At 34.1% G+C, this 12,213-nt stretch overlaps 1 protein-coding gene across 5 annotated transcripts in view; it reads left to right on the top strand.

Annotated features, from left to right (window-relative positions):
- The first annotated feature begins 336 nt into the window (after window positions 1–336).
- Window positions 337–12,213, top strand: part of LOC144968945 (neurofibromin-like) — a 98,431-nt gene continuing 86,554 nt past the window's right edge. For 2 of the 5 annotated variants that reach the window (XM_078907834.1, XM_078907832.1), the window contains exons 1-10: window positions 339–462; window positions 3,396–3,539; window positions 4,094–4,177; window positions 4,858–4,926; window positions 6,038–6,150; window positions 7,956–8,059; window positions 8,667–8,737; window positions 9,362–9,437; window positions 10,168–10,271; window positions 10,736–10,801. In XM_078907834.1, the coding sequence (XP_078763960.1) occupies window positions 403–462; window positions 3,396–3,539; window positions 4,094–4,177; window positions 4,858–4,926; window positions 6,038–6,150; window positions 7,956–8,059; window positions 8,667–8,737; window positions 9,362–9,437; window positions 10,168–10,271; window positions 10,736–10,801 (891 nt within the window). In that variant the 5' untranslated portion in view covers window positions 339–402. Of the gene's footprint in view, window positions 463–3,395; window positions 3,540–4,093; window positions 4,178–4,857; window positions 4,927–6,037; window positions 6,151–7,955; window positions 8,060–8,666; window positions 8,738–9,361; window positions 9,438–10,167; window positions 10,272–10,735; window positions 10,802–12,213 lie in introns of all 5 variants that reach the window. The other 3 variants (XM_078907833.1, XM_078907830.1, XM_078907831.1) reach the window with 2 other exon arrangements.

The raw sequence follows: 12,213 nt of genomic DNA, 5'->3' as shown, positions 1-12,213 counted from the left end.
TATCAACCAAAGGAATCTAAAGCTTGCATTGGTAGTGAGTTGTGATCGTGGGAGGGTTATCGAGGGTTATCCCCCTCCCCTCCCCTTTTAATCTTCCTCACCGCCATCATCATCTCTATTATATCACCAAGCTGATTTTGTTTTGGACACGAAACCGAAAAGAGACGTGTCTGGCTTGGACTTTTGGATTGAAATTCAACTGTCAGGTGGAATTAAATGATCTCACTCAACTATTTGATGGGACACGGCGGGTCTGCGGCGTCTGCTGGAAAATGTGTGTTGTGTGTAGGTGTGCGTGTTATGTGTAGGTGTGTGTGCTCGTAAGATAAAAAATTTACGCATGCGCGAAATGAAAATAAGTAATGGCGAGAGCTAGCGAGCGATGATAAATTATCTATAAAAATGGCAACACAAAAACAAGGAGAATGGGTGAATTCGTTGATTGCGAGGTTTGATGCACAGGTAAGTGCATTATGATTATTTTATGCTAGTGGCAGCTTTATGAAACGACCTTGATGTATGGTTTCTTGGAGCCAAATGAACAGTGACCTCGATTGGGTCAAAATGATACAGGGAGATTTTTATGAATGAACGCTTGGGATTTGCAGCGAACCTGTCGTCCGACCTGATGACTCAAGCTATTACGCCATTCATTGAGAACCTTGATCCGTCTGCTTGGCTTTGCAATAATCGGCACGGGCCTCAACGTCCGCAAATGTTTACTTTAAGTCTTGTCCAGTGCATAATTTAAAATGCTTATTTTAAACATCTGTTTTTAATAATGACGTCATACTGCGGGGGATGAGCTTTAAAAAAAAAATGGAAGATAATGGACTATGATATGCCATTTCATCTCACACTCGTTCTGTTCGAGTTGCAGTTGCTGCAGCAAAGTAAATCACAAACATATTCTCATAATTTGTTGAGCAACTGGAGCTGATAACGATCTCCCCATCTCCCGATGAATGCTTGCTTCTTTTTCATGACAATCATATTTAATTGTAAAGAATGGAGGCCTACTTTTGCAGCAACCAAAATCCCTATCTATACTATAACTTAGTCTACCGTTTCTTATAAAAATTAGACAGACCTCCCTTACTCCAATTCCAGCCACTGTTGTATTTCCCCATTGAACTCAATATTTGTGAAATGTTTTAGCAAGATTTGAATTAAACTTTAAATTTACAAAATAGTAAGAAAGGTCATAGATCTATATAATATGATTTTTAGCTCTCATCTTTTTTTTCTCATCCTATCTTCAGGGGAACCCTTCCGAAAGCTCCTCGTGCTAAGGAAAACAACCCAAATATTCCCTCTACTAACCCTAAGAAAAAAATGAAACCTAGTACCTTTGATTAGCCCTAATAGGAAAAACAAACAACCTAGCACATTTACTAAGATTTATGGCTAACCCAAATAGAAAAAAAAAAGTCCTCCGACCTCGAGCAAACCCTAGAAGAAAAAAAACAAACCTAGGACTGCTTTCAATACTTCACAAAACCAAATGACGGCGGAAAACCAAAACAATGGTCGTATTTGAAACGTTTAAACTTTCACCAATCTATCAAGGTTTGTTCTAGTTTTTAAAATGCTATTATTATGTATGACAGAGGGTCCACGATGAAGATACAAATTGAAAAAAATGCTAGCATGAGAAGCTTTCGGAAGGCCTCCCCCTTCAGGATCCATTTCAAATTATTGGAACACATATTTCACATAGCGAAACAGTATAACTAATTTAAATTTCATTTTTATAGCAAAATAGATGGGATTATGCTCAACAACCTTTAAGACTACAAATCTTTGTCTCCATTGTAATATCGCAACATCATAGTTGGACCCAGGGATGAAGAATAGATAATTGACCAATATTTGTTCCCGCTGAAAATAGAGGAGTCATTCAAAGCCATGAGTCCAATGGAGCTGGAATTTTTTTTTACCGGCCATTGTTTCATTAAGCAGACAGTAGCAATTTCATGCTGTCATGAAAAAGGATGTCATTAAACTGTTAAGTGATCCAAATACTTTTCACCAAATTTAATAGACCCAGCTACCCAGTCACCGGCTGGACATAGTGGTCCGAAAAAAATTTGAGCTGTAAATTATAGGTACCAGTCCCTTTTCTTTTAGTTTTTAGGGCAAGAGCTCTACCCTTGATTTGCAAGGAACCCCATCACATCAAAGATAGAAATGTAGGCATACTTTTCAAAGAGACACCAAAGTCAAATGACCATAAAAGACCTGTGTCATGCAATGGTCACAATCAGAATTCTGATCTTACTAAGTCGTCACTCCTCCAACATACTTTTAAAGACCACTCTTATATATCAAAATAAAGGAAAAATATAAATATTGGAAGGCCCCATAAGTGAGCCATATTAGAATTTGTTTGTAATAGTTTTCATTGAGAGGCAGGAGCAGCAGCAGCAGCATCTGAAAGTTTACACTACACTACAAACTAAAAAAAAATTAAAAAATTGAGCTTTTATATAGAGCAATATCCACTAAATGTGCTCAAAGCGCTTTACAAGGGGTCCCTGGTCAACAGCAACATTTAAAATGTAGGATGGGACATGCCGCCTGTTAGGCGATATTACAAGTTTTCGGACAAAGACAACGCTGTTAACGGCCAGGTACTCATTTTACACCAGAGTATGGTGAGAGAATGTGAGTAAAGGGTCTTTTCCAAGGACTCAACAATGCGCCGAGTGAGGCTCGAACCCAGGACCTTCCGATCCGAAAGCGAGTGTCATACCACTCGACCACATAGCCGACTACAGTACCATAGACAACTATTTGGTAAAAATCGATTCACACAGATGCTCTGTCCTGAAATCTGTGTCAAACGTATGGCAATAAGTATGGCAAAACAACAGATCCTCTTTATCTTCCAGACCATTTCTTTTCATTGAGTGCTAGTAGAGAATACCACCGGGACCCACTGATGCATGGAGGTTGCTGTACTGTTAAACAAGTTCTGGATCTTAGTCCATTGTTAGCCACCTGGTGTCTCCATTTCCTTGTGTGGAATTCTGTAAGCTTCTTTCCCAACTCTCAGGAGATTATTTCCTTGTCCTGAATAACTTAATTATTCCAAACAGACTGCAATCTCATAATTCCATCCCCTTCCTTAATTGGGTAGGCCAATTTAAGTATAAGGACTGTTTTGATTTCACTCAGCTTGTACATGGGGCTCTGTACACATGAGAGGGACTGGCTCTTAGAAGGATGTAATTGATTGTAAAAATCCTGCTGCAAGATTGTTTGAGGCTACCATCCAAAGTGGTTCATCACACGGTGTGTTGATATGTGATTATCATTGTAATAGTAACCACTTTAAAAAAGAGTGAAATTACCTTTTATAATCAGATTTAAATTATCCTTTTGCCACCCAGTTGCCAATCAGGACAGGGTTGCACACTACCCATTCCATGCAAAATGTCAAGCAGGACAAAGAATGCTTGGTCAATGTGTCGAGGTATAAGTTCTCACTGGTCATCAATGGACTTACAAAAATCCTGCAGAATGTTTTACAATTTGTGAGTATGCTACTTTAATCTTCTGTACTAAGCACATAGATATCTAATATTTTCCATGGGTTGACAAACTTGATGAGAGTATGTGTGTGCGTGTGCTTGTTGTGTGAATAAGTGTGTGTGTGTGTGTGTGTGTGTGTGTGTGAGAGAGAGAGAGAGAGAGAGAGAGAGAGAGAGAGAGAGAGAGAGAGACAGACAGACAGACAGACAGACAGACAGACAGACAGAGAGAAATGTCTTATATGGTCGCTTTTAAACTCATAAGTTCACTTTCTCAAACTTTTTAAACAAAAGTCCAAGTGAAATTTCTTTAAGCTCACAATGTCGATGTAATTTATAAAAAAAAAAATTGAATCAATAATTTTTAAATGGAAGAGTATTTCTACATTGTAAATAGTGTGTAAAAACCTTTTTATCCATATAACCAGGGCTAATAATGATACAATATTCTTGGGGGCTAGGAGTGATACTGGTGATCACAATGTTAGATTTGTGAACTTTATGTGATATATTGAAATGTTTGGTAAGCATGTGCCGTCCCCTTCTTTGGTTTACAGAAAGTTGTGCGGCCTGAAGCAGAGAGAAGTCATTTGGAGTCCCAGTTGATAATACTTGACACCTTGAAGCAAGTTTTAAACTCTGTAAGACCTTCTATCTGCTGATTGTAATTCTCTGTATCTTCTTGATTCAATGGTTATAACTAATAGCGTTGAAAGAATTGAGTAGAATTGTCACCATTGTTGTATCATTAACATATTATAACTATTATAATCATAATCTTCATCATCATCATCATCATCATCATCATCATCATCATCATCATCATCATCATCATCATCATCAACAACATTATCCTTACCAGTACCAATGCCACCACAACAGTTTTATTATTATTGTAAGAAACCTAAATTCATTTCAATTGTCACTACTATCATCAAATCTCTCTTATTATCAAATCATCATGATACACATATTAACTCACTCAACCCTAATAACGAATATATCCGTAGTAAACCCGGGGTTCTTTACCTCGTGCCTATTATTACATCTTCTGGACAAATATAGCTAATGTTTTTAATTTGTACATGTTAATGGTAGTTGAATAAAACTATCTATGTACATTCTCATTTTAATACATATTTTTCCAATGTTGAAAAGTACCAAAATTCTCTAGGATTGAGTGAGTTAAGATATTCAACTTTGCAGTTACTCTTTCAATAACAGCGATAATCCTATTAACTATAAATCATGCTTGCCCCCAGAAATTTCTTTTTATATTTTGATATATAATAATTATTTTGTTCAAATTGACATATTCCAGCAACCAAAAGACACATCTCGGCTAGATGAGGCCATGTATGTCAAATTATTGCTCCCAGAGATTTGCAAGGTAAATACCAAATTTATATTTATTTCGGTAATATGACCAACGAGTAAACAAGTATAGTAATATTGAAAGGCTGTGAAGTGTCATGTACATTATATTTTGATATAAACGAAAATTAATTTTTCAAGTCTCCACTCCATTGAGGTGAAGGCATGTCACAACCTTACTTTTGATCACAAATTAATCCACACTTCATTAGTTTTATGGTTTTTTAAATGGTGTTTCGACCTTGTAGTTAAAATAGCAAAATTGGTTTTATGGTGATTGCAGTCTCCTCGGGCTGGGTCCCGGTTCATGTCAATCGCTACACTAAACATTAATAGCGGTAAAGAGATAGTTGGATTGCTTTAAAACTGGCAAAAGTAAAGGAACTTATCGCCCTACCACAGGAATATAAATCTTTCAGAATTATTATGATTTCCTAATTTTCACACATTTTCCAGTTTTCCCAATTATATCTCAATGCCAATAAATCGATCCATAAACAAACTAAAAAATCAGTGGATTTTTTTCTGAGATCCGTCACTCAAAAAAAAAAAAAAAAATCGAGTGACAGGCACTAGGTCATTTATCAGCCGGAGTGCCATGTGGACTTTTACCTTAGTACCTATTGAGACTGTTGATGTAGACTATTGAGATCAGCTCGCAGAATTTCCTAATTTTTGTCAAGTTTGCATTTATATCCCTGCTACCACTTTACAGTGTTAATCCAGGGTTTGCCCCCATAAAAGTAATACCTATTCAGATGTAGGACTCAAGTTAGTTTTAGATAAAACTGTATGACATATTTGTAGAATTCAATTAGAAATAATGGCAAAGGACACCTTGCAAGTCGATAGCGGTTTAATCAGAAGAGAGACAATGTCAACAACAGCCGACTTAACTCTATGATAAATGATAGTAACCAATTTCAGTACAAAAATTAATGACGTCATTGTTCATTGATATTTCAACAATATTGGCACCTTATCTTCCACCATGGAACCAAGTGGATAAGTAAGTATGACGTAATGATGTTTAGTTTTGATCAGTCACTTCACATTAACTTTCAAAGAAATGCAATCTTTTCAATTGAATCATCAAGGGATTACATCTTGCCCCTATCTCTTCACAGTTTCTGAACCAGCAGCAAACAGAAAATCAACAGCTGAAGACACTTGCCTCTGAAGTCCTTTTTGCTCTCAGTCTGAACAACTTTACAGCTGTTTTCAACCGCATATCAGCCAAGTAAGTTATAGATGGGACAATCAATATTTAAAAAAACAAAACATTGTGTCTGTTATTTCACATTGCTGTTATACTCTGACAAAACATAATAAAAGTTGTCCAGAAATGTTTAACTTCAAATATTGATATATTAAAATGACCTTTATGGACAAAATATTTATTATATATTACAGAGGAACATTTCTTTCATATTCTTGACAAAACTTTTTTCATTATATTATTTTTTGGTCACAAAACGTTTACTCAAATAATATTGATTAAAATGTCCGTCAATTTGCCAAAAACTCTCAAACCTGAGATCTGTATGAAGTCTTGGGTTTGCAAATTTAGTGTCATTTTATTTGATCGATGTTTGAAGAATATGTTTTCTGGCAAATAAAAAATGTGTTTTGTCAGATTACAGCAAAGTTGGTCTAAGTTGGTCATTTGTACATCATAAATCTCCACCTTTTACATCTGACTGAAATTATGTTAAAGATATTAGCTTGTGTGGAGTGTTTAGATTTCTTTTCATTGAGATTTGTTTCAAATTGAAAGAAAGTCTCTTAGACCATCAAATTAAGACAATGATCCAATCATTGATGTGGCTTTTGAAAAAAAAATTGGATCTATTCGACAGTTCCTTTCTGCAGACGTTACCAAGAAACTTGTCGTTTCTCTTTTGTTTTCAAAGCTGGATTACTGTAATGCTTTGTTGTTTGGTGTCTCGGAAAATAAGCTCAGGCGGCTGCAGACGGTCCAAAATAATGCTGCCAGATTGGTCTTTTGAAGGCGGAGGTTTGACTCTGCCACACTTCTCCTTCGAAGATTACACTGGCTGCCTGTTGAGATAAGGGTCAAATTCAAAGCATGTGTCCTAGTTTATTGTCGTCTGGAAAACAATGCCCCTCCCTTCACTACCTCACAGAACTCCTAAAGAAGGATTCGACAACCCGATCTTTGTGTTCCTCCATGACACCACCCGTTTGGCTATTCCCCGTATTCCTACAAAGGCGGGAACAAGGTCCTTTTCTCATTTTGGTCTGTCTGAATAGAATACCATTCCGCAGAGCATCTGAGAATCCAAATCATTGTCTGTTTTCAAGAAATCCTTGAAAACATTTCTTTTTTGATGTCATGTACTTTCTATATTGTTTTTTGTTGTTGATGTAATTTAATGTGCCAAGAGCCTCATTGTTGAGGATTCTGTGCGCTCCATAAGAGTCTATTATTATTATTATTATTATTATTATTATTATTATTATTATTATATTATAATTATATTATTATTATTATTATTATTGAATTTTGGATTCTTGACACCAAAATTTTTTAAATTCCTGATCAATTCATCTGAGAGTACCGTATTTTCTCAAAAAAACACAAAAAAAAACAAAAAAAAAAACACATTCATTAGTCATCGTATTTGAATGTCTAATTTTTATAATTTATTGTTTGATTGCTTCTTTTACCCCATTTTATTTTTGTGAAGGAATTTTAATTTTGAAGATCTTTCAAATTGTCTTCTATTGCTTCATCACCTAATTAAGGACCAAGTCTCCTTAAGCAATTGTTTATTATGATGATATTTGCAGATTGTTGAAGCAATTTTTTTTGTAATCAGTTAAAAGAATAATAGAACCACACACAGATTGTAAAAATTTTCTTTGAGATTGATGTCCATTATGAATTTGTGAATGGAAAAAGAACAAATTTATTCGATTTTCAATCATGGTGAACTTGAGAGGGTTCAGTATGTTCTCACTTAAATTCTTTATTTTTTTTTTATAGGACATATATTTAACTTTTTACATTTTTAAAATCAGACTTGTGGCATTATCTCAAGTGGAAGAGACATCGGATCTGTCTGATCTAGAACTGATTCAGCACATGAATATGGATCTGGCTAGGTTGACCAAACTCTTAAATGGTAATTTTATTTTAAGATTAACATTTGTTTATAGATTTGTCCAGCATTCAGTTTTTAGGTAAATGGTATAAGGACAGAGGCCTTTCATATGATTTTGATTTTACACATTTTAAGATTATATAAGTAATTTTACACATCATCAGTTGACTTGACAAATGCTGTCTAATCTATTTAGTTTTATTGCCATAGTTTCAGGAATAAGTAGATTTATTTAGTGTGTTAGTTTATTATCACTTCTTTATCTTTTGTTCATGGCAATTGGACAAATTATTCTGATGAATTTTACACCACTTGTGACACTTTGAAGTCACTTCCACATAAGTAATATGGAAGATGATGGGATAGTCTAAAGATTGCAACTCAGCACTAATAAAACACCAAACAAAAAGTAAAACATAGGGAATCTCATTCCCAGACAATATCGGAAAACAACAATGAAAACAGATATTGAGGGATAGACTTCTCAACTAGAGTGGCCTTCAGGTCTAGTATGGCAGGTGACAGATTCCACTCCAGCATACAACTGGATAAGGGCATTTTAGTGTCATGCATGGTTGGAAAAATATTGTTTTTAGTTGTTTCTGATACTAAGTTTTTTCTTTGACAGAAGTTGTGTCCAAGTTCAAGATGCTCAAGTCCAGAGCGGTCATTATTGTGATGAGTCAAAATTTAGAGAAGGTAAGAATGATACTCACTCATAGGAATAGTAAAATGTGAGCAACTATTGAAAATGTTTAGAATTTATTCGTGTTTTGTTCAATCGAGAATTTGCTCTAAAACAGTTATCAAATTGTAATCTTTTATTATTTATTTTTTCACAAACAATGAAGTAGGTACCTTGTAATTTACATTTGGTAGCTGTAATTTTAGCACTATTTATTAACAATTCAAGGTTGGTTTACATCTCTATTTGTTACTTTTGAACATGGGCGAAGTAAATTTTTCCAGATCTTTGGATACCATATGAATATAACTCCACTATATATACTTTTTTTATCTGAGCAATACAAGTGCTAGTGCACCCTACAGGTAGGCATCTTGTGCTCTTGAAAAATTGAAATGATCAGCACAATAAATACTCTTTATAAGTGTGCAAAGTTGATTTTTAGATTAAAAATGTTAATGAAAAGCTGCCATCAGTCTCTCTCAACTAGGGGCCACCAAATCTCAGACCTGCTGAATTTCCTGTCAGATTTACTACCATTAGACCGACCACATGCCTTGTATTCTTCACTTCAATATTTTATTTATAATTCATTTATTTGGTTATTTATACAATGTCTCCTCATTGATTTTGATCAGGCAATCTGGAATTGGATGGATAACTACCCCACAGAGTTCACACAACTTCATCAACATCCCAATCATGAGTTGGAAGGTGAGACTTCTTTTTTTTAGTGGGTTGAATTGTTTTGGCCGTATTTGCATAATCATATAGAATTGTGTTCTTTTAGAGAAAATAAAATAAGACAAACAAAAAATTCCCAGAAACTCAAGGCAATCGCTTAAAATATCACGATGATGATAATAATAATGATGATGATAATAATAATAATAATGATAATAATAATAATATAATAATAATAATAATAATAATAATAATAATAATAATAATAATAATAATAATAATAATGATAATGATAATAATAATAATAATAATAATAATAATAATAATGATAATAATAATAATAATAATAATAATAATAATAATAATAATAATAATAATAATAAAAGTTCAGAAAACAGCAAAGTGGTAAATAAAATAGTGGATTTCTTATTTGATTTTTTGTTTCATTGAAGATTGGTCCCTGTAACTATAAGTCCCAATATTCATTTCAGAAGATATAAATTTAAAATTGCTATTTAATCGTAGAGTAGGATGTAGCTATATTGTGAAATACTTCCCTCTGGGTCTAAATTAAACTCGGTTATACGAACATTTCGCCCCATACCAAAATTTTGTCCCATTAGTGACATAAGGGATTATCCATCTATCCATTTCCCTAAACGTCTATCTATTAATCAGTCAATCTATCTATCGTTTCTATCTTGCCTATCATTCTTTGTTTGTCATTTAGGACGTGATTTTATCCTCTTTTTCCCCATAGATTGCTGTGATAAACTGTTTGACCATCTCAACCTCTTCACTGAAGGATCTCGACGCCGTGTTCAAATTTGGCCTTTGCAAATGATGCTTCTCATACTCTGCCCAGTATGTCTTTATTTTCATTTATGATGAAATTCACATTCACACTCATTCATCAATTAAAACTATAATGAATTTTATCTATGCTAGGAAAACATTCATACCATTAATAATAATAATAGATGGCATTTATATCACTGTGTGATGCTCAATGCACGTTACAAATATAAATATACAAAATTTACATATATAAAATGTATAACATAATGATATCAATAGCAGCAGTCTATTAATATTAATATTATTAATATTATTAAATTGATATCGTATCAATATCATAAAAATGTAACTGTACAAAGGGAGTGCTTTAACAATGATTTAAAACTATCAATAGATTTTGCTTCTCATATCCTTCTCTTATCATTCCACAAAAAGGGGTCCAGTGTGGGTAATTATTACTAATAATTATTTCTTTTTTGACAAGTGATTATGTTGAAATTATTATTTCTTCTCTATTTTTTGTCTAACAGAAAATCCTAGAAGAAATCAATAATGCAGAGACTGGTGCTCCGTGTTCTCCACAGTATATGAAAAAGGTCAGTGAATGATTATTTTCTCTTTTTTTTTCTTACAATTGATAAAAAGCAAAGAAGACTAAAATCAACAAAAATACAACATGAACATTTATTTTGTGTAATATCCACGAGGTGCTTTACAAGGTGTCCAAACCAAACCACCACCAACTTTTGACATTGAGGACAAGACATGCTGTATGTAAGATACGGATACAAATTTTTTATCTACAGCGTCAGTGCTGTTACCAACCATGTACACATTTTGTACTTGAGCACAGTGAGAGAATGTGAGTAAAGTTCCTTCTCCAAGGACTTAACCGAACCAGGGACCTAGAGTTCAGAATCCGATCGTCATACCATAAGATCTCTTAATGACATAATACTGCAAGTTTTGACAAACGTTAAACCATTGTATTGATTTCAATTTTTGAATTTACCAGTAACTCTTTTGATTAAGTAAGTCCCTTAGTTATTTTTATTATATTAAATGGATAGTTTGTAACTAAATTCCATGAATTTTAAAAAGTATTTTATTGGTTAAAGCATACATTCATTTAAATCAGGGTTCTTACCTAATGTTCAAATTTTTTTGTTTTCTTCTAGATACTATCGATTTTTAAGAATAAGTTAATAGTCAGGCCTCGAAGTGGGCCGGGAAAACCGGGAAAAGCCGGGAACTTTATTTTGAAATTTCCCGACCGGGAAAAGCCGGGAAAATCGGTGAAAATTGTCTGGGGCCGGGAAAAAGCCGTGAGAAAAATTTAGGTGAACAACAACCCAACATGTATTCTTCCGCGTAATCATTACCCAACCTGCGAACGATCGGCTTAGAGCATGGCAGCAGCCTCTTATGGTTTCCTCACACTACTAGGCCCTATGTTATGACGATCGACCTAATCAGCAAAGTCCGGTCCGCATTCGTAGAGTACACAGACTATTAACATGTTTCCTGTGCATGACGTAATTATAGTGGTTTAGAGTCATCGCTGAAACACTGGAAGACGGCAATGGGATAGTTGCGTCAGTTGTTGAATAAATTATCCAGGCACGGTTGATAAGTAAAAAAAAACAATTATGTTGTAGTTACATTTGAAACAAACAAAGTATATCACTGATCTCGTCTCATTGAGATATAAAGAATGATATAAAAATCAAGAAAATCGGCAGATAAATAAAAAAGTTGCTAAAAAAATCGAAATTAAACAAAAGCAATTTTTAAAATCGAATTTATTCGTAAAACAGTTGGTTTTCAACCGATTTTTCTGAAACAAGGACCAATGTTCTTCTTTTTTCAAGCCGATTTCAACAATGTGACTTTCAAATTCCTCAGAATTATATTTTTTACTTTTAGATTTTAGCTTTTAGGCCTACTCAAAAAGGTGTTATATTCCTTGCCACTTGCACAACAATAGCGTAATACATCGACGGCGAGA

This window comes from Berghia stephanieae, chromosome 3, assembly GCF_034508935.2.
Source record: "Berghia stephanieae isolate SIO BIC M18660-M18661 chromosome 3, UCSD_Bste_1.3, whole genome shotgun sequence".
NCBI classification, from domain to species: Eukaryota; Metazoa; Mollusca; class Gastropoda; order Nudibranchia; family Aeolidiidae; genus Berghia; species Berghia stephanieae.
The sequence above is the reverse complement of the archived record's forward strand: the minus strand, read 5'-3'. Positions and strand labels throughout refer to the sequence as shown.